The sequence below is a fragment of the Macrobrachium rosenbergii genome, chromosome 4, assembly GCF_040412425.1.
Source record: "Macrobrachium rosenbergii isolate ZJJX-2024 chromosome 4, ASM4041242v1, whole genome shotgun sequence".
In the NCBI taxonomy this organism is placed as follows: domain Eukaryota; kingdom Metazoa; phylum Arthropoda; class Malacostraca; order Decapoda; family Palaemonidae; genus Macrobrachium; species Macrobrachium rosenbergii.
In genome coordinates, this window is record NC_089744.1 from 47897501 (window position 1) to 47920760 (window position 23260).

Below are 23260 nucleotides of genomic sequence, written 5' to 3' on the forward strand. Positions count from 1 at the left end.
GGTAAGTTCCAGTTGGTCTTCACCTCTACCACACTAGCCAAATAAAAATTTTTGGCAAATTTAGCTTTGAATATATTTGATTTTCCATGGAATATTTAACAAAGCTTTTAAATGTAATAAATAAGTCAAGAAAAGGAAAAAAGATTTAAAAAACCATATCTTCATTATTTTAAAATATTTTTCATACAGAACCCTTAATCATGAGATGCCTTATTCCATGTAAATCTCCAAGTTACACCAGTTTAATCCTGAAAAGAATGTACCCACTCCTTTTGGTTGGACCCCTCCCGCTGTTCAGCATCTCCCCTATTCTGTTGTTTCCTATCCCAATTCTGAATTCCATTCAAAGGATGGATCTTCCATGGCATGTGGTGTTTCCCATGGTATACAATTATCGGCAGGGATTCCGTTCCTGACAGCATGACAGTAACCGAAAATCGTTGATAATAGCGCCGATCAAGTGGGGATCAGCGCCCATAACCGGGGATCGGCGCCGATAACTGGAGATCAGTGTTGAAAATCCAGTTATCGTCATCACTAGACGAGCCGTAAAAACGGATCACCGATAACCGGGGGCTGCCTGTACTTAGTACCAATCAGACATCACAACCCCACAAATGGGTAGGAGCATCTTCCTCTTTAGGGAGAGGTTTCAAGTTGTGCCCCTAAGGATCCCTAAGTCCTGATGGCCCATCTCCTCCTGAACCTCAGCAGGCCAAGCTAGAGCAACATTTTCAAGTATCTTGCTCATTCATGAGTGTAATAATCTCAGGGAGGCTTCCATGGTTCCACACCTAGCCAGTACTCGTTCTGCAGGTCAGAGAGTTCCTTATTGTCCAGGAGATCTTGCAAGTTTTTCCCACTGCTTCTCACAAGTCAGGAGAGGTACTATGTCCCAGAGGATGCCAAGACTGCTCCCCTAGCACAGAACTCATCACTCAGTCTGGGAACTGACAAGCAACCCACCCATGTAGAGAGTTCACCAGAAAGGTATGTCATTCTTTACTACTGAGTTGGGCACTGTGGACTCCATTGCCATGGTTTCCCACCGGGCTACCCTGTGGCTCAGCCTTTGTGCATATTCGTGGTGAGAGGTCAAACTTCCAGTTCGTGGTTTTGGAGGGAAATGCATAGACCATCTTCTCTCATGAACAGATCAGTGTTGGGCTCACCAATACCCTTTCTCCAGAGTAATGTGGAGGTGGCAGTGCAGAGAAGATTAGGCCCCTAACTCTCAAATCCTGCGGTGCTAGTGAGGGTGCTTGTAGCCAGGCCTTGGGGGCAGCTAAGCCTTCAGGTTCAGTGGTTGGAAGGAAGCCTGCTCCTCCAATATCCAGACCAGTAGCCCCCCCTCTTCTTCCTTGAGGAAGGGAAAGGAGCCTTTCGAGTCCTTTTACTCTTCTCCCCCCAGTTACAACTAGGAGAGGAGGGAAGTGAAGAAAGGAGGAGTCATTTAGACTGGTTTTCCCCCTCCTCTGCTGCCACAAGTAGAGGGATGTGTATGTGGCCATTGGACAAAGTGGCTGACAGGAAGCAGAGCCCTGGGTAGCTTCAGTCCTCCAGGATGGCTACAGGATTCCCTTCAAGGACTGCCACCCTTCTCTCACTCAGACACACACTGTTTTGTTTTTGTCCTCCAGTTTCTCCCAAATCTCTGGTCCAGATGACACTTGTGGCGGTTGTGGGGGCTTTTTCTTTGACACGATTGATGCAAGATGATGGGAACAAATTCAGAGGTTAAATAAGAAAACTTAATACAGTCCTAATTTATTAATTTTAACTGTAATACTACAGCTTATCAACTATTGTTAGTAATACTTTTATTAATCTTAATACTACAGTTTTCCTACAACTATCAAAAGAACTTTAACCTAATTTATCAGTCTTAATACTATAGTTTTTACAAAACTATCAAAAGAACCTTTACCTAATTTATCAGTCTTAATACTATAGTTTTCCCACAACTATCAAAAGAACCTTAACCTAATTAATCAATCGTAATAATATAGTTAAATAAACACATCCAATGCTTGAAGATAAATTTTTATCAATTCTACTTGGGATTTTTCAGCATAAATTATTTGAGTACCGATATGTTTTTATTTACATGGAATTTAGTTTACAACTTCACTGTCAGCCTGATTTGCACACTGGGAACTTGAATAAATCAGACTCTAGGTTCACACAACTGGGAACTTGAATAAATCAGACTCTAGGTACACACAACTTATTTGAAGACACAGTTTATAATACAGTTCACACAACTGATTTGAATACTTAGTTTTCAATACAGTATTTCCAATAGGAATGTCCGATAAAACACCAGTTTTAATCATGTGTACCATAAGCAAATTAACCTTTAAACGCCGAGCCTCTATTTACAAAAGTGTCTGCCGTATGCCAGCGGCGTTAGGGAGTTAGCGAGAAAGCAGAAAAAAAGCTTTTTTAAAAAAATCACAGCACGCTTAGTTTTTAAGATTAAGAGTTCATTTTTGGCTCCTTTTTTTTGTCATTGCCTGAAGTTTAGTATGCAACCATCAGAAATGAAAAAAATATCATTATCATATATAAATATTGAAATATATGACAGCACAAAAAAATAATTTCATATATAATTGTATACAAATCGTGCTGTGAGCAAAACGGTTAAAGCTAATGAGTTATTTCTTTTCTTTGTATTGTACACTAAATTGCGATGATTTTGGTATATAACAAATTGTAAAACGATCAAAGCAACACAGAGAAAATATTATCACAAAATGATGCATGAATTCGTAATGCGAGGACGCAAAAAAAAAGTTTTTTTCAAAAATTCACCATAAATCAAAATATTTTGCTAGAGACTTCCTGTATGTTACAAAATGAAGGTAATTGATTGAATATTACTAGACTGTAAGTTTTTTAGCTTACAATTGCAGTTTTCGAACATTTCAGTCGAGTTAAAGTTGACCGAAAGTAGAATTTTTTCTATTTATTGTGATTTATATGAAAATATTTCAAAACTGATAAAAGCTACAACCATGATTCATTTATTGTTGTATTCTACATGAAATTGCGCACATTTTCATATATAAAAGTTTATGTAATGACTAATATAAAACGGTGCAAACATTACGACAAAGTGACGAAAGAATTTCTGAGATGTTCGGCCGAGTTACCACGCGGACATAAAGTTTTTTCAAAAATTCACCATAAATTGAAATATTGTGCTAGAGACTTCCAATTTGTTGCAAAATGAAGGTAAATGATTGGATATTACTAGAATGTAATAGTTTTAGCTTACAATTGCGTTTTTCGACCATTTCGGTCGAGTCAAAGTTGACTGAAGGATGAAATTTGGCACTTATTGTGATTTATATGAAAATATTTCAAAACTGATAAAAGCTACAACCATGAGTTATTTTTTGTTGTATTGTACATGAAATTGTGCACATTTTCATATATAAAACTTTATGTAATGACTAATATAACACGGTGCAAACATTACGACAAAGTGACGAAAGAATTTCTGAGATGTTCGGCAGAGTTACCGCGTGCGGACGTAAGGAAAAAAAAATTTTTTTTTTCTAAAAAATTAACCATAAATCGAAATATTGTGCTAGAGACTTTCAATTTATTGCAAAATGAAGGTAAATGATTGAATATTACTAGAATGTAAGAATTTTAGCTTACAATTGCGTTTTTCGACCGTTTCGGTCGAGTCAAAGTTGACCGAAGGTTTAAATTTTGGCACTTAACATAATTTATATGAAAATATTTCAAAACTGATAAAAGCTACAACCATGATTTATTTTTTGTTGTATTCTACATGAAATTACGCACATTTTCATAAAAAACTTTATGTAACGACTAATATAAAACTGTGCAAACATTACGAGAAAGTGACGAAAGAATTTCTGAGATGTTCGGCTGAGTTACCGCGCGTGCAGACATAAGGAAGAAGTTTTTAAAAAAATTCACCATAAATCGAAATATTGTGCCAGAGACTTCCAATTTGTTGCAAAATGAAGGTAAATGATTGAATGTTACTAGAATGTAAGAGTTTTAGCTTACAATTGCGTTTTTCGACCATTTCAGTCGAGTCAAAGTGGACTGACGGTTGAAATTTTGGCACTTATCGTGATTTATATGAAAATATGTCAAAACTGATAAAAGCTACAACCATGGGTTGTTTTTTGTTGTATTCTACATAAAATTGCGCACATTTTCATATATAAAACTTTATGTAACGGCTAATATAAAACGGTGCAATAATTACGACAAAGTGACAAGAGAATTTCTGAGATGCATCGCCGATGCTCTGTAGTGCGAGAAGAAAGAAATTCGTGCATGCGCGGCTGGATAATGCTTGTAAACAAAACAACAGCATGATCCATGAACTCCCAGCATCCCTCAAGGCGTGTGATTTAAAATCTTTCACAAACTAGGCCTATAACTATTTTTCCGCGAATATTTAAAAAAACTTTTTGTAGTCGACGTACCGTACGTCCACTTGGCACCCGACAGACAATTTTAGTTGACGTACGATACGTCCAGTCAGCGTTTAAGGGTTAATAACCACATAATAGCAATACATAGATAATACTTGCTGCAAAGCAGGGCAAGCATTCAGAAGATAAGTGAAGGCCTTGTTTCCCTTCACTGCTTAGTTACCCAAGATTTTTCCTGTAGAAGCCACTACAACTCTCCTATTTCAGGTGAAGGGGAGCTCAGCCATCCATCACTCAACTGCAACAAAAATAGAAAAACAAACATGAAGCCCCAAGCGCATCACGCATTCACAAATAAAAACATATATGCAAATTAACCATAATGACAAAAATATAAAATCATCAAACACAAGAAACTAAGCAAATTTCATCATGCAAACCCACTTTCCAAATGCCATCCCACTCCCCCTTACTGAAATAAAGGAAATCTCTCTCTCTCTCTCTCTCTCTCTCTCTCTCTCTCTCTCTCTCTCTCTCTCTCTCTCTCTCTCTCTCTGTATATATACTCTGGAACCAGACCTTGACTTCAGGTCCACAGATTCATATTTGCCACCTCCTCTTCTCTCACTTCTATTCCAGCCGCACTAGACTCACCAAGCCTTGGTTCCAAACCATTCACACCAACTTCATTCAAACTTGGGAGACTTGTGTCTGCTCCAACCTCACTAACGCCTGACATGGTTCTTATCATCTCTTCCATACTCTCATTTATTTCTGCTACACTCCGATTCAAGTTATCCAAAGCTCCCCCCACTCACACTCCCTAGTACTACTAACTCTTTCTCATTCACACTCACTCCCACACTTACTCTTTCAACACTCACTCAAAGGAAACTCACACACTGTATGTACCATCCTTTTCATGACTCAGCATTTTTTCCACTCCACTAAATCTTGTGTATCCTCGTCCACATTCCTTGTACACACCAAGTTCATTCCTTCCACATTCCATGCAAATCCCGGAAAATCAAACAACCCATCACGCGTACTCGCTCCAAACAACCTAGTAAACATACCCTTACTCTTTCTACTTCTTGACCTTATCTTTCGTTCCACCAACACTAGCTGTTCATCTCCCCAATTTATGTCTATTTTTTCACTCTACTTTTCCTTCTCCTCTCGTAACAACTTCCTAATGGGATGCTGCATTACGTATTTCGGTGGTTCACTCCATCTTTTCAACTGATTATAATGTGTTATTATATTTACATTTCCTTCTTCATTCCTGTCTTTTAACACATTATCCATTTGACCATGCTGTTTTCTCTACATACAGGCCTTCATACTTTTCGCGCATCTTACTTACTGTCAATCTTCCTTTCTCAACCACTTCCTTCAACATCTTATCCCCCACTCTGAAACTCTCAAACCTTTCGCTCACCTACCTCCACACACCCCGCACTTCTTCATTCAAGTCCAACCTCACTCTCACATACCTCTCATAATTCATCACATATTCACTCGGAGGCATACCATTATTTTAATGTACTGACCCATTATTCATCACTACCACTCTTCCTAACAACAAATCTCATTCGTTCTCTCTGTCGGTCAAGATTCTTAACATTTCACTCACAAACTTACTCTTATGATCTACCAAAACAACCACTCCTACATTTCTTCTTGCAGTTACCGGCAAAGTTACACATTGCCACTAACTCAAACGGTTCTTTCGTACTCAACTTCAAAACAGGTGGGCTAGCATACACTGACATTTTCCCTTCTGACATTCCTCACATGTAACCACCACATCCATACAAATTTTCCTCAAACATGGGGAAAACATTTGCTCTTTCACACACTCGACTAACTTAAACTTCCCCATATGTCCGTATCTCTCATGGACCAACACACACATCCCTACTGCTCCTCTCATTGAGAACGCTGGAACATACTTCAACTCTCCCATATTCCCACTTGCGAAATACACCACTTCCTTCACACAGCACAAATCTCTCTGCAAACTGCATCCATGTACTCAACAACAAGGGCCATCTCCCAGGTACTCCCTATCTGATATACCTCTTTAATTTGCTTACTATCAAACACTTCCACTGCATCTCCTCAACATCTTCTGTTGTTAGTAATCCATTATCACTCTTTTCCAACTCCACTATATCCTCCTCCTCACTCAGACTCCTATCAATCATTCCCACAAACCTGGCCATACTGACCACTTCACTCTGAATTTTCCTTACCACAGCCTCATCTTTCAACAGAACTCCTTTCCCAGCTTCCACTACCAACCCTTTCTTCCTCAAGAAATCCATCCCAAGCAGGAAACAATATGGCATTTGCTCCTCTCCAAGTACCACAAAACACACTTCCACCTCAAATTCTCCGGACTTTACCTTCAACATCATTTCCTCCCATCCAACCTCAAATTCTCCTGACTTTACCTTCAACATCACTTCCTCCCATCCAACCTCAAATTCTCCAGACTTTACCTTCAACATCACTTCCTCCCATCCAACCTCAAATTCTCCGGACTTTACCTTCAACATCACTTCCTCCCATCCAACCTCAAATTCTCCGGACTTTACCTTCAACATCACTTCCTCCCATCCAACCGATCTTACTGCTATATACCTCTTATTGACACTCTCACCACTCTCCTTTTAACATTCCAATTCCCTCTCTCATCCTTAATCACACGTGTTCACCAATGATATTTGCTTTCCCATGTTAACCAAACCACAAGACTGTCCTGCACTGATATCTACTCCTACGATCATTGTATTTCCCCTCTTGTGTACACACTGACACTTGTCTCTTCCAACCTAACAACCTTCACTTACCAAATTACCTCCTTACTATCATCTTCCTCTTCCAACAACTCTTAACGTTTTCTCTTCATTTTCCTCTTTCTCACACTTTCTTTCATAGTTCTTTTTCTCTACAACCCATTTATAGTGTACCCCACTCAAACACTGCAGATGCAACTCACACTCACCCTCTGTCACTCCCTCATGCCAATACACTATGGGTCTCTCATCCCCAAATGTGTGCGGACACAGTCGCCTTATACCTCTCACTCCCCACCACCAAAACTTCCTGAAATGGGGCTACTCCAGGACACATCATAGCTCTCTGACCCTTATGATAATGCACATTTGACACTCCCAAACAGCCAGGCCTCTTGCAAACTTCCTCAATCACCTCTGCCCTCAGTTCATTCACACTTTCAGTCATCCACATCTTCAAACCTTCCCTTAGCCAAATCATTCAATCCATACCACACACTTTCAAACATCAAGTCACCACCCCCCTTACTCTCAGCAGATATGCTGGTCCTATGTCTTTCATTTTCTCTTCTTTCCCTTCCCCAGGTACACATCATGTCCGCAATCACACTCCTTTTACTTGGGATATATTCTACCACAAAATTCAAGTCTCTCAAATCCTCTACTGTTCATGCAACTCTAGCATCCACTCCCTTCATTTTCTGCAGGTACACTAGAGGTTGTTTGTCCGTACACACCACAAACCTCACTCCATAAAAATCGGTCACAGTGCTTTTACACAAAATTGCAGCACAGCCAATTCTCTCTGAATAGTAGAATAATTTTGTCCAGTCAAAGTAAACTCCTTACATATGCTATCACTCTATTTCTTTGAATTCCATTCACTACTTGCTTCTGCAATAAAATTCCATCCACCGACATTCCACTCGCATCCGTATACACTTCTAGCTTTGTGGCATCCTTTCTACAGTCTCGGCGGGTTGAGTGGGTGGCGCCTACGTATTTTTCCGAATATGCAAACCTCCCTCTGAAGATTATGATATTACTGGAAGAATGAGTAGGCATTGTCAGGTGACTTATTTTCTCACTTGACAAGAGCTTATTGCGGCTCATTATAAGAAAAAAAAAAGCACTAAATAGGGGCAAAATAGCAGCAAACTCACGAGTCCATGCGGACGAAAAAATTTGGTAAATAATCCACTATAATTGACCGGCAGCTACTGGGAACTTCTATTCCTCTCAGGGAGAGAGGAGTGGGTTGCCAGGTGTCGCCTAACAGTGCCTACTCATTCTTCCAGTAATAATATCATCCTCAGAGGGAGGTTTGCATATTTGGAAAAATACATGGGCGCCGCCACCCCAACCTGCCGAGACTGTATAGTCAGGAGGTAAACTAACTTCATATCCTTCACCATTTCCTTTTTCAATTTCTCATATGCTTTCACTGTCTTTCATCCCACTTCACAACTGTACTCTCATTGCAGCCTGTCCATTCTGGCAATAGCTTTGCAATCACCAAACAATCACCCACAAACTTCCTTCCAGACTCGATCAGTCTCAAAAGTCCACACAACTCTCACATGGTCCTGGATTGAGAGAAATTCCTCACTTTTTCTACAAGAAATTCCTCACTTTTTCTACAAACTTTTCTGTCTTTTGTACACCAGACTCACTCACCTTTGGGCCCAAGAACTCCACCTCTTCCATGAACCACTTACTTACTCACTTTGACTTTCACCCCCACTTCCTCTAACTTCTTCAACACCGCTCGCACCAATCTCTTGTGCTCTTCTACCTCCTTACTCATCACCAAAATGTTGTCAAGAAACACCAACACATTCTCACGGGAAAACCACTCAGTACCTCATTCATCGCTCTCAGAAATGCAGCTGGGGCATTAGCCAATCCAAAGCTGAGATTGCAGAACTGATACTGTTTTTTCTTAGTCGAGAAAGCAGTTATCGGCCTACAATCCTTAGCTACTGGCACCTGATAATACCCCTTTACCAGATCCATCTTGCTAAGCACTTTCATCCCATGCACACTGTACACATAATTAGACAGCACACACATAGGGAATCTTTCTTTCACTGTCACTTCGTTTGCTTTCTGATAATCAATACACATTCGCAGTCTCCCATCAGGCTTTCTTACCGGCACAGCTGGACTATTCCAAGCACTCTTATTGGCTTCAATCACTCCCATCCTTTCTAATTCTTCACACTACTCTTCAATCTCTCGCATTACGGGAGCCAGGAATTTCGGGGTCTCTGATAAATCAGTGTATTGTCAATCAGTCGAATATGGAATTCCGACAACCTAGTTGTCCCAAAGTCCTCATCACCTTGACTCAACACACCCTTTCTTTCCCACAACAACTCATACGCATGCTCTTATTCTTTGTCACGCGACTTCTCATTCAGTCTCACCTATTCCCTAAGCTTTTCTTTACTTAACTCTTCTGACATTTCCCCTATGGCCATAACATGATATCCCTTAACGTGTTTATCATTACCCAAATCGACCACACTTCTTAAGCTTCCCAATCTATCACCTAGATGTATGCCTCTCCACCTTTTCTTTTTCAAATTCCCACACACCTTTGGATCCTTTACATCCATAATTTCTCATAACACACAGAGCTACCCTCCAACATGAACATTTCACCCAGACTTTCTGCGTTCATTGTCTGCCCTACTTTCACACTCCACACACTCCCTAAATCTCTTGGCAATTGTACGTCCTCCATCGCATACACCTCCACTCCAGAAACCATCTTCAAACTTACTTGTCCATCCTCCTCCACATACAACTTCAAACTTGTTTCATTTGTTCCGGGAACACTTTTATCCTGTTCTTCTTCAAAAATGCATACCCCAACAAACATATCATACCTCTCATTCACTCTGTCCACAACATATAAATCATCCTCTTCCAGTCTTACACCTGCAACTATAACCGACTCCAGAAACCCCGCACACACCTTTACTTCCAGTCCTCCAATCCCTGTTACATTCCTTCCTGTGTGCTACATTTTCTTTTATTTTCTCATATGCATTTCTAAAAACCACATTTCTGCTACAACCAGTATTAGTCAACGCTTTCGGTAACACTCCACCACATTGATCTTTAACACACCAGCAACAATCTATTTGTTCCCCAAAACTGATATTCCCACTCACAAATCATTCCCTCGCAGTACATCTATCCCTTCCATACCAGAGGGCTCACCTCGGTAAACCCCTTTCACACTTAGTTGCAAAGTGTTGATAACAGTCAAACATGTGCTGTGCGACTGTCCAAAATATAATCAACAGCGAGTATCAACCTTTGGAAATAAATCAATGGGGGAAATTTTATCAGAAACTTATACATTTTCAGTCATCCCAATTTTATCTTTCATTAAAAAGTGTAACTTGATAGACAAAATATAAATCCAAGTAAATAATGAAAATACAGAAGCCTGTAGGGCGTTTAAAAAAAAAATTGTAATTCTGAATTTTAATTTTTGATTTTTATGAAATTTTATTTTATTCTTTTTAATCTTTAATTTTTTTTTTTTTTTGTATGCATGGAAACGAGCAAATGTATTTATTGTATACATGCGTTTCAGAGTAAAGCATATTTGTTATACAGTTTTTTTCTTTTAAACTTCATTTTCATATCATCATCATGCGAATGACCTGTTTGGTCCCAGTTCTAGGCCTATGGCCTAGACCTGGCATTTCATCCTAATCCTTCGGGCCAGCCCCATAAGAGCTGATTAGTCAGCTGAGTGGTCTGGTTAAACTATTTTAATAATAATAATAATTCCCTAGGGTTGGGGTTTGCTGTGGCAGACTTTCCTCACGTGACCCTCCATTCCACATCCTACACACTTGTTCTGAGGGTTTTTACATCCCCAGGCAAAATGCCCACTCATTCCACAGTTTCCACAATGACACACTCTTACTCCTATGCTCCGTCCACTCTGGCAGTCTCATTCAATGCCTTACATTCCCGCAGCTGAAACACCAACTCTTTTGCTTGTGGACAGTTCATCACATATGCCCTCTCTTTCCACGGCCGAAACACTCGCCACTGGTGCATCTGCAATCCACTTTCACATGCTCAGTCCTTCTACAATTATAACACTCCTTATCAGTAGTACTCATTCCCATCTGACTTCCCCTCACATTCACATTCGATTTACTCTCATTTCCACTCCGAAACCTCTCGTGGCTTCGGATTCAGCTCCATTTCCTGTTATTCCCCACATTCACTTGCAAATCCTTTCTTCCTCTTTCCACCCTGTCTCTCCTACACTCCTCACTCACAACAGCATCCTGATATGTACTTCCATTTACCACCTCAGACCCAACATACATCTTCTTTGGTTCATCATCATCTACTCTCAGGTCTTCTAGGATCTCTAAAACATCCTCCCAATTTAAGCTTTTCCCCGACAACCGCTTCTGATCTTTTTTTCTTCTCATTCAAAATTACCCTCATCTTCTCTGGGATGGTGGCCAAGAACTTCCGCATGAGGTGTTTATTTTCCTCAATTCCTTCCTCTCCATACTTCCTCCTGGCCAAAGCTATTAACCTGTGGGCATACAAACCCACTTCCTCTCTGGCTTTCATCTTTGCCTCCTTGAACCCATCATCCTTCTTGTATAGATACTTCCCTTCATTCTCTTTACCTGCCTAATCACACTAGCCTTCAAGGACTCATACCTTGGTTCACCCTCACACATACTTATGTAGCACATCTTCAACCGCCCTTCCAAGTACTCTCCCAGCCGCTCCTTCCACACACTATCATTCTCCCCATACTTCTGCCTACAATACTTCTCGTACTCATCAAAAAACTCACATATGTCTCTTCCTTTCCCGATGGAGAATTTTTCAGTCCGGGGGAACCTCCCTCAGGCACACCGTTTTGGCCTCTTTCACCCCTCCCCCACTCAAAACTTCACTGGTACTACTACTACCGCTTCCACTCTTCCAGTTATTCTCAACTTCCAGGTCTGAGCTACCCCTCCAAATCCAGGAGCTTGACTCCTCTTTCCTCACACCTCCCTTTTCGTGTTCTCTTCTTCTCTCTCTCTCTCTCTCTTTTCTTACTTTTCTTTTCCTCATCACTTTCATCCAGCTCACTCATACCGTCCTCGTCCATGGCAGGTACTCCCTTACTCTTACTTGATAGTTCCTTCCCCTTCTTAGGAATTTCTCCTGTGCACCTTTTGTCTCAGTGTCCTCATTTCCTTTCACAATACTGGGCCCACTCTCAGCTGCTTCACTCACTTTCTTGGCCAACCCACATATTTTCATATCCATCACCTCCGTCTTTGCAACTATAATCTGTCTTTTTTCGGGGCTTCCTTCAACTTGTCCTACAGGCTGATCATGATGCTTGGCAGCCTATCCCACCTCTCATTCCATCCTTGCTCCCCTTCACCTGACCCAGCACCCTCTGCCATCTCCAGTTATGCACCCCACTCTTACTTTACCATCAAAGCCCCATGTTGGGTGCCAAAATATTATGTAGGGGCTTTTTCCATGACACAGTTGGTGCAGGATGATGGGAACAGATTCAGAGGTTAAAAAAAACTCTTATTACAGTCATAATTTATTAACCTTAATACTACAGCTTAGCTATTCTTAGCAATACTTTTATCAATCTTAATACTACAGTTTTCCTACAACTATCAGAAGAACCTTAATCTAATTTATCAGTCTTAATACTATAGTTTCCCCACTTCTATCAAAAGAACCTTAACCTAAGTTATCAGTCTTAATACTACAGTTAAGTAAACACATCCAATGCTTGAAGATAAATCTTTATTAAGTCTACTTGGGATTTTCCAGCATAAATTTTTTGAGAACCAACATGTTTTTATTTACATAGAATTTAGCATACAACTTCACTGTCAACCTGATTCACACTCTGATCCCTCTCACAATGTTTTTAATTTCCTTGGAATATATCGACGACAATCACTTAAGAATGTTTTTTGCATTATCATTTCCTTCTGGGAACTTGAATAAATCAGATTCTAGGTTCACACAACTGATTTGAATGCTGAGTTTTCAATATTTCCAATAGGAATGTTCAATAAAACACCAGTTTTCATCATATGTACCTTAATCCAATTAATAACCACATAACAGCAATATACAGTTAACACCTGCTGCAAAGCAGGGCAAGCATTCAGAAGACAAGTGAAGGCCTTGTTTCTCTTCACTGCTTGTCACCCAAGATTCTTCCCGTAAAAGCCACTGCAACTCTCCTATTTCAGGTGAAGGGGAGGTCTACCATCCATCACTCAGCTGCAACAAAAAACTAAAAACAAGCATGAACACTCAAGCACATGATGCATTCATAAAAAATACATACATACAAATTAACTATAATGGCAAAAAATATAAAATCATCAAACAAACACGAGAAACTAAGCACAAATTTCATCATACAAACCCACTTTCCACAAGGTGATGATAGAGAAAGGTACCAAAGTTGCAGAGAACCAGTCATTGGGTTTTTACAATTGCCTCATCCTAATGGAGAAGGTGAATGGGGCTGGGGATCACTCATCAATCTCACCATTGAATTAGATAGTACTACAGACTCACTTCTTGGTGGAAACAGCTCTGTCCCTGCTAAATTACATCAGAGAGAGTGGCTACATGCTGAAGGATGTGTACTTCCAAGTACCATTCCACCAGAACTTGAAAGTAACTTTGCTTTGTCTGCACTGGGAGTGTTTATCAGCTCAGAGCTCTCTGCTTTGGACAAACAGGCAGCCCCACAGGTATTCACCGAGGTTTTCACCTTGGTTTTGGCTTGGGCCCATTCACAAGGGTATACACTTGCTCTGCTACCTGTGTCCTCTTAGAATCTAGATGCATTTACTCTGGTAGAGACCAACTACTCTCATTTTTCCATTATTTGGGGATCATGGTAAACTGAGAGAAGATGGATCTCATACCCAAGCAGCAGACAGATTACCTAGGCATGCTCACAGACTTGGCAGTAGTGGTAATCTTTCCCTCAGACTGATGTGAGCAGGTGAAGGGTGATTTTAAAGCTGTTCTTGTCCCAACAGGAACAACCTGCCAACAGTACTGGTAGGATGTCCTCAGCCATCTGTTGCCTTTGGAGAAGCTCGTTTTGCATGGGTGGATCCATCTCTGCTCACTTTAGTGGCATCTGAAGCAGCATTGGTCATCCCTGAGTGACCTCCCCAGTCATTTTGAGCCCTTGAGTCAAGAGATCAGGGAGTGTCAAGCATGATGACTGGCCAGTGGGAACTTTTTAAGAGGGGATCTGTCCTGCTAGGACAAGAACAGCTTTAATACCAGTCTTCACCTGCTCACATCAGTCTGAAGGAAAGATTACCACTACTGCCAAGTCTATGAGCATGCCCAGGTTATCTGTTTGCTGCTTGGGTATGAGATCCATCTTCTTTTCCCAAGATGCATCTGTTCACAGATACATTGAAGGAAGGTTGAGGTGCACACCTGAAAGGCTTGTTTCAAGTGTTTGGGTGCAAGACACACTTCATCTGCATATCAGTATTGTGGAAATGCAGGCGCCTTGCTAATCCTGCAAGCATTCCAGGAACAATAGTTGATAGGTCACTAGGTAAGGGGATATGCCAACAAACAAGGAGGGTTGGCATTGCAGATGCACAAATGGTTGTTCACCATGCTGCCGAGTTGTCAGCCAGATACAGTCAGGGCATGTGGAACTTTCCGACAAGCAGCACAGTTCCCAGGGTTAGGTTGTGGGGACTGAGTGATCGTTACGTTCTCGAATAGCAGAGAGGGTGTTCAGACTCTTGAGTTCTGTTATGCTTAGTTATTTTCCACGAGGCTGAACAGAAAACTGGGTGTTTTTGGAGAACACATTGGAAGCTTTTTTTGTTCTCCAGACACATTCCAGTACCCATAAGACAAGCTGGAAGTTTACATCTTTCTGCCATTTAACCTGATTAATGGTTGATCAACAGAGTGCTGATCACCCTGGGTCTCAGGATGACCCTGGTTGCTATCATTGGCCTCAAGCCAAGTGGTACCTAAATCTGCCAACTCTCCTGATTTTGGCACTAAGAGTCTCCTTTTTATGCACTCTTCTTTGTCAGCCATAGGTTCAGAGGTATCACCAAGCAATACACTCCCTTCATCATCACATTTTGTCAGCCGTAGGTTCAGGGGTATTGCCGAGCAATACACTCCTTTTAGTTTCACTCTTTGAAGTTATCAAGCATATCCTGTGAGAGAGGCTTTTCTCATATAACTGTGAGGGAGATGTTTGGGTACCTCAGTCATTCATCTGCAAGCATATACCAAGAAGATTGGGCCATCTTCTGTGATTGGTTTTGCCGAAAAGGTTTCTCCCATATTGGAGCTTGTTCAGTAGGTTGCAACCTTCCTTGTTCACCTTTATGAAAAAAAGCTCCAGTCAGTCTTCAGTGTCAAAGGTTATTGCTGAACCTTGAGTCAGGTCTTCAGACTGAAGGGCCTGAAGCTTGTTGGAGATATCCATGCTCATGAGGAGTTTTGGACCAAGAGCTTACTCTTAAGACTGTGTTTTTGGTAGCTTTAGCTTTATCAGAGCATGTTTGGGAGTTCCATGGACTCTAATTTAGTAAGCACTTGGAGGGATGTGGTGTCTCTAGCTTTCTTTCTCCTTCCTGAGTTCATTAAAGCATAACCCATCAGAATTTTATGTGAAATTCCAGAGTTTTTCGTCTCCCTCCCTCTCAGACTTCATTGGTGGTGATTTGGATGAGATGCTTTTGTGCTGTGGTGCAAACTGTGAGATACTACCTGAAAAGGACCTGGGCTCTTCATCCAGTTAGTATGGGCAGGCTTAAAGAGAAAGCGTCCAGGAACACTGTCTGACTTTGTGAGGTAATCAAATGGGCATATGACTCATCTGAGCAGGACATCACCCATCCTACTCATGCAAGAGCCCGTGAAGTCAGGAGCATGGGGCTGTCCCTAGCCTTTCAGATGAACTTCCCAATTTGCCAGGTAAAAGGGTAGAAGTCGGGTGTATGCAGATAATCTTTAACAAATTCTGTCAAGAGGGATGTCATCTACAAGTCCCTGCATATCTTTTCCTGTGGACCTGTGTTGGCTGTTGGCTGCTCAAGTTGCATAGGCATGCAGTTCCATTAGGAGAGATAAGTACCTTGCCTTAGTACTTTTGCTTATTGTAAGCATGGGGTGTGAATGCTGAATGACTGGGCAGTCTTTTTCCCTGTCCTCATTCCCAAAGTAGCATCTAGGCTGACTTATCAACAGCGATTGGGATAGGGGTATAGTGTTAAAGCTACATTCTGAACCCATCACTTGGTGTTGGCCAGAAATAGCTGCCTTTTGATTTTAGTTCCCTTACAGGGAAATTTCAATGTTTTCTGATCCTTTTCTTAATTCAGTGAGACACTCTATACCGGTGGTCTCCGTAGGGGGTTAGTGCACATCACATGGTGCACTGTAGGCCTTACTTAAAGTTCATTGCAGCATCCCTATGGCACCTAGCTGCAACCCCTTTCATTCCTTTTACTATACCTCCATTCTTATTCTGTCTTCCATCTTACTTTCCGTCCTCTCCTAACAATTGTTTCAACTTTGTCCAGTGCTGAATGTCTTCATAGGTCCCAGCACATGGCCTTTGCCCTAAATTTTATTTTCCAGTTCCTATACCAGTGGTTCTCGACTAGTGGTCCATGGTGAACTTTTGGGTAGTCCATAGGACGTTAACTGTATTTGGTAATGAACTCGCAACCATTTCTAATAATTATTGGTCATCCCTTAAATGAAGAAAAATATTGCTACTGTATTTGAAATGATTTGAAGCAAGCTTGTCAGGGAGAAGAGAATCCAGAAGTTTTGTGGTTGCAGTGAAAAATCTACATGACTTAATTTTATATCACTTAATGGAAATTCAGTTTATAATTCTTGTGTAAAAAATTTCAAACCAAAATGTTTATTGTATATGCTTTACATATTATTACTAAAAAACAAAATGGTCCATATTATTATTCTTATTGGGCTGGTGGTCCATGACGTGGAAAGAGTTGAGAACCACTGCTCTACACCTCACTCAGGGCCAGGGCCTTACCACTCTGTCATCCACATTCCAGACTGAGTAGCTGGTCACAGGATTCATTGTATCCCCAGCTCACAATCATGACAGAATTATGTCTATACCAAAGTTGATGTGTTTTATTTCTAAAGGAAAAATGATTTAATTTTGAAGCAGTCTGCATTTTTCCTGGGGGTTCAGATGAGATCCTTTAAACACAATTCCCACAACAACCACCCTGCTGTTCATTTTGAAGAAATTTGTATTTTTCCTTGGTGTACAGACCAGAGCCTTTTATCACAGCTCCCACAGCAACCACCCACTGTCCATGAGGCCAAAGGAAAATGTGCTTGATGATGGTAGGTGAATGAAGAGTATTCCACTCACCTCCCATAACCACCATTTAACAACTTTGTTACCAAGTTCAGTGACTTTCTCCCAACTCTATGTAAAAGACTCTTAGTTTGTATACCTAGGAAAAACACAAAGTACCATTAAAATTTAATGTATTTCTGTTATCAAATACTCAGATGAAGAACCTGCTGAAGATCTCCAGGCTTTGCAGGATAAGGCTTCTTTTGGAGGTCTTAGATTGTGTACTTAGTATTTGCAGCTGTGAGAGACCTCCTAAACCTCTGAGACAGGTTTCATTGGCTTAGTTGTGGCTAAGGCAATAGGAGTGACTCCTATGTGCGGCTTTAACCTGCCAATATGGAAGACCATCTTCGTCACCTAAAAAAGACACAAGGCTTTGCATAGAAAGGCTTAGTACAAGTACAGGATACAAATGCCCCATGGATGGCCCTAACTAGTTCTCTTTGCTTGAGATATTGGAGAGATTCTGCAGGGTCTATCCTAAGGAAGCCTTTATCCCTTTTACTCTTGGACCAGCAAATCTCTTTTACTCCTGGACTAGTTAATTTTTCACTAGGTGAAGTAGGTCACATTGAGAGGTTATCTTTGGAGGTCCTCATCATGCTGAACAGGCTGTTATGTTAGTTCCCTTCTGTTAGCTGGGGCTCAGTTTCAAGATGTAGTGGCCAAAGCTAAACAGATGAGTCTCTCTCTGGACTTATGCTCATTTGCAACATGTGTACTTCATTATAAAGTGAAATGAGAAATGCTGCTTCAAGTACATATCCATTTGTCTTCCCTTGTAGAACTTTGGAAGTTGTGGGTTTCCAATCCCCTGGACCTTTCCTCTTAACAGAATCACATCCATGGGTACACAAGCAGTCATCTTTTATGTGGAAATTCCAGCTGTATCTGCAGCTTCATGCCCCAAGACTGTCAGCCAAAAAGACTTCTTATTACCCACACTTTTTGAGATTCTAGTTACGAAGAAGAACTTTTGGGTCAAGAATAAAAAGTTTGGCGAGACAGGGATTTCCTTAATCACTTTGGTGAGACTGGGATTTCCTTAATCATGTGAATAAGGGATTTATAAAGTTGTATGAAAGAACTTTTTTCTTGTTAGTTTTCTGTAAAAGAAATATATTGAGATGGCTATTTATCTGTCCGTCTTCACTTTTTCTGTCCACCCTCAGATCTTAGAAACTAGAGGATAGAGGGCTGCAAATTGGTATGTTGATCATCCACCCTCCAATCATCAAACATAAATTGCAGCCCTGTAGTCTCAGTAGTTTTTATTTTATTTAAGGTTAAATTTAGCCGTGATCATGCATCTGACTCCGCTACAGGTGCCAACAAAGGCCACCACTGGGCCGTGTCTTAAAATTTCATGGGCTGCGGCTGAGAGTTTCAATACAGCATTATACGCTGTACAGAAAACTTGATTGCGCCGAAGAAACTTCGGTGCATTTTTTACTTGTTTTTGTTTTGAGAACAGTACTGCACAAGGTTTGGTAAGCACCTGCAATGGGACTGGGAAACTATGACCTCTGTATGATGAAGAATATCATATACCTGATTTTTTTGGTAATTTAGCATTATCTAGATGAATTTTGATCTTAATTCCTGTTTGCACTGACATAAGTGTTGTAATTGTTGTTGATAATAGAAGTATAAACATTTGAAATGCGATGAAGGTATTAAATTTAAAAATAGCAAGTTCTAAAATAATTATGGATTTTAAGGCTTGGAAAAGTTGGCTATAAGAGTAATTTTTTCATTTCTCCGTATTTAAAGAAGTAAAATACTCCATCATAAAGAAGTAAAATACTCCATCACCTGATGGAGGCTAGAAAATCCTCATCTTTTAAGAATGTTGGCTTTATAATTTACTTGACATATGGTGATTAATCAGATAAAGAGATACAGTATGTCTAAGTTGTTGGTTTAGTAAGTTTAGAAATGACTATCATAATGATAATAGTTTTATGATGTGAAATAAAACTTCTGTATTTGTTTATTTTTTGTATCTTTGACTCAGTGTCATTTATTAATCATTAGGTGCTCTTTAAAAATCTTTCATAGTTGATTACCATATTTGCATTTATATTTATAGTATACTGTAATGTATTTTTTCATGTTTCAGAGGGCAACAGTGTCGTAATTGTGTTTTATTACATTCGAACATTGCGTATTGTGACTGCAAAGTGTTCAGTTCATCTTCAAGAGAAAACTAAGGCTGCATTAACGTAAGGAAAAGCTATCTTTATTTATTGCCTCTTCTTCACCATTTTGCTTTTAATACTTGAAACAACTATTGTGTAGTTTTAATATGGGCAAGCAATTATATATTTGCAATTTTTTCCAAAGGAGGAAGAGATCGCTGTAACCATTTCGCTTACCAGTGACTAATATAGATGTCATCCAAACTTAACACTTTCATACCCAATTGATGTAGTGGTATGTAAAATTACCCTACTCCCCTTTCTACCCGACTGACATACCACTACGTAAAATTTACCGAAATTTTTCGTACGTGTGTTAGGAGTAAATTTTTTTTTTTTTATTCAGACAGTTGGTGGTTTCCATAGGCTAAAGCATACCTTGGACCATGTAACTCAGGCATCAATACACCAGCCAAGCAGTTCCTATACTGCGCATGCACAAATCCCTGGCATAGTAAATTTCTCACAATGAAATTAGCTGATCCTACCCACGCTTCTCTCTTGTATCTTACATTTTTTTTTATAAAATGTGGGATTACATTATTGGAAACACTCTGTTTCGTACCCTCTTTTTCTATAAATTTTTTAGTTCCTGTACTGCGCATGCGCAAATCCCTGGTGTAGTAAAATTCTCACAATGACATCACCTGATCCTGCCCACACAGGCCCGGCAGGCCACACTTCTCTGTCAGAGACCATGTGTGCGAGCTAGGGTAAACACGTGTGGTTGTTTACTTACGGTGACGTCAATAGAGAACAGTTTCCAACATGCTTTCACAAAGTTTTTACGGTAAAACTAGCGGAAAACGTGTTAGTGCATCACATAAGAGACGTCTGGATTTTAGGCAGGGCTCTGAATCTCATTTTTCATTGTTATATATATCGATATTTAGAGAATTTTGATGGCTTTCTCATAAAAAATAATTCATTCACCTAACTGTTATAGCTTTTGAGCTACAAACGATAATGTTGACAGCGGTAACTTATTTTCATTTCGATCAACTTATAGCGTCAAAATGAAACTGTTGCCGTTACCAAAGCCATTTTTCTTGACTCTCACATTATTCCTCAACCTTTCCTCTGCATTTTCGTATATTTACAAAGTAATTTCTATGAAAAATATCCGAGCTAGGGCTCTTCAAAAAAAAATTTTCTAGCGATAATTCTCACCGTATGCCGGGCAACGCGCTCTGTATCTTACCCTCTTTTCTATCAAATTTTTCACCAACTGGACTTATTCATTTTTCATTCTTTTATATGTCGATATTTAGACAATTTTGTTGGCTTTCTCATAAAAAATAATTCATTCGCCTAACTGTTATAGTTTTTGAGCTACAAACAATAATGTTGACAATGGTAACATTTTTTTGTTTCGGTCAACTTACAATGTCAAAATGAAACTGTTGCCATTACCAAAGCCATTTTTCTTGACTCTCACTTTATTCCTCAACCTTTCCTCTATATTTTTGTATATTTACAAAGTAATTTCTATTAAAAATAACCGAGATAGGGCTCTTCAAAAAAAAATTTTTTCTAGCGATAATTCTCACCATAGGCCGGGCAGAGCGCTCTGTTTCTTACCCTCTTTTCTATCAATTTTTTCACCAGCTGGACTTATTCGTTTTCCATTGTTTTATATGTTGATATTTAGAGAATTTTTTGGCTTTCTCATAAAAAATAATTAATTCGCCTGACTTTCATAGTTTTTGGGTTACGAACGAAAATATAAAAATAAGTAAACTGGCAAATCGTGTAAAGAGCGAAGCAAACAACATCTGCAGAACATAAGGCATTATAATCAGACGTCGGCAGTTGCCAAACACTGTTGGGAAAATGATCACAGAATAGACTGGGAAAATATGAGTTTTCTGTACAGGAACACCAACAAAACATCTAGACTGGTTGTAGAGAACGCCTTCTTAACTTGCGCCAACAACACGATGTCAGGAACACCGAAACGGCTTTGAAGACAGCATATCTAGAAAAATCGTGTACTCCACAGTAGCAAGGAAACGAAGAAAAACGCAAGAGAACGCATACGGAAAACGGACACCTGGAAGGAGGGATCAGAGAAAGACCAAGGTCACGAGGGGGTGGGGTCACACAGGAGGAGCTAGGCGATTATAGGATTAAAAGTACCCAGCACACAGATATAAATACAGCCGGACTACGCGTCTGCTCATTGTATGGATACTTGATAATGTGGACTGTTTGTCCAAGAAAGCTTGCAACTTTTTCTGAATAAAAAACTCCGTTAGATACCATCCAGTTTGAATGAGGTCCTTTTGGTAATTCTACTAATGCACAGAACAATTGTGTATGTGATAAAGTTAATATATATATATATATATATATATATATATATATATATATATATATATATATATATATATATATATATATATATATATATATATATATATATATATATATATATAGAGAGAGAGAGATATATATATATATATATATATATATATATATATATATATATATATATATATATATATATATATATATATATATATATATATATATATATATATATATATATATAGAGAGAGAGAGAGAGAGAGAGAGATAGAGAGAGAGAGAGAGAGAGAGAGAGAGAGAACCTCACATCAGTATGTCAAGATGATTGCTAGTTAGTCCTACATCCCTCCCTCTAAGTGGGAGACTTTGTAACAGTAAATATTGGGAAAAGCAAAGAATTGTGCTAATTTACCATATTTTCCTTAATGGATTGATATTTTGCTGTGTTTACATTAATATTGGAAAATTAGTAAATCTTTTTTTATCATACCCTGTATATCTTAGACTAAAATGCTTGTAACTAACTATTTTAATAGTTCACTGCCTATTTTAATAGTTCAAACACCAATACTATACATTATAAGAAATAATGATAAGTTTAAGATACATAAATCATATGGGTACTGTATGCCCACATAGATTACATGTTTATTGAAATGCAAAAAGTTGTAATTATAGCATGGAAAATATGAAGAAATGAATGACAAAGTAACATCATGTTTATCTATGAAACTATACAAAACAAATAAACATACATGTTACAAATGCATAAAAAAAATCTCTCACTTATGTCAGTGAGAGAGAGAGAGAGAGAGAGAGAGAGAGAGAGAGAGAGAGAGAGAGAGAGAGAGCAAAAAGACAACTCATACACTAGTGTTAGTACATACACAAAGCATCCTAGCTACAAGCTGTGTGATTGATTACTCTCTCTCTCCTCTCTCTCATCCTCTCTCTCTCTCTCTCTCTCTCTCTCTCTCTCTCTCTCTCTCTCTCTCTCTCTCTCTCTCAACAGTGGTGATGTTTTTGTGGAGCAATAGTCACTAATTACTGTAGTTTCACTTT

The 23260-nt window shown here is 39.5% G+C and overlaps 1 protein-coding gene across 5 annotated transcripts in view; it reads left to right on the forward strand.

Annotated features, from left to right (window-relative positions):
• thoc5 (THO complex 5) overlaps positions 1-23260 on the forward strand; it is a 319834-nt gene that overhangs the window by 97980 nt on the left and 198594 nt on the right. For all 5 annotated transcript variants that reach the window (XM_067096318.1, XM_067096325.1, XM_067096331.1 and 2 more), the window contains exon 9: positions 19810-19912. In XM_067096318.1, coding sequence (XP_066952419.1) covers positions 19810-19912 — 103 coding nt within the window. The remainder of the gene's footprint in view (positions 1-19809; positions 19913-23260) is intronic.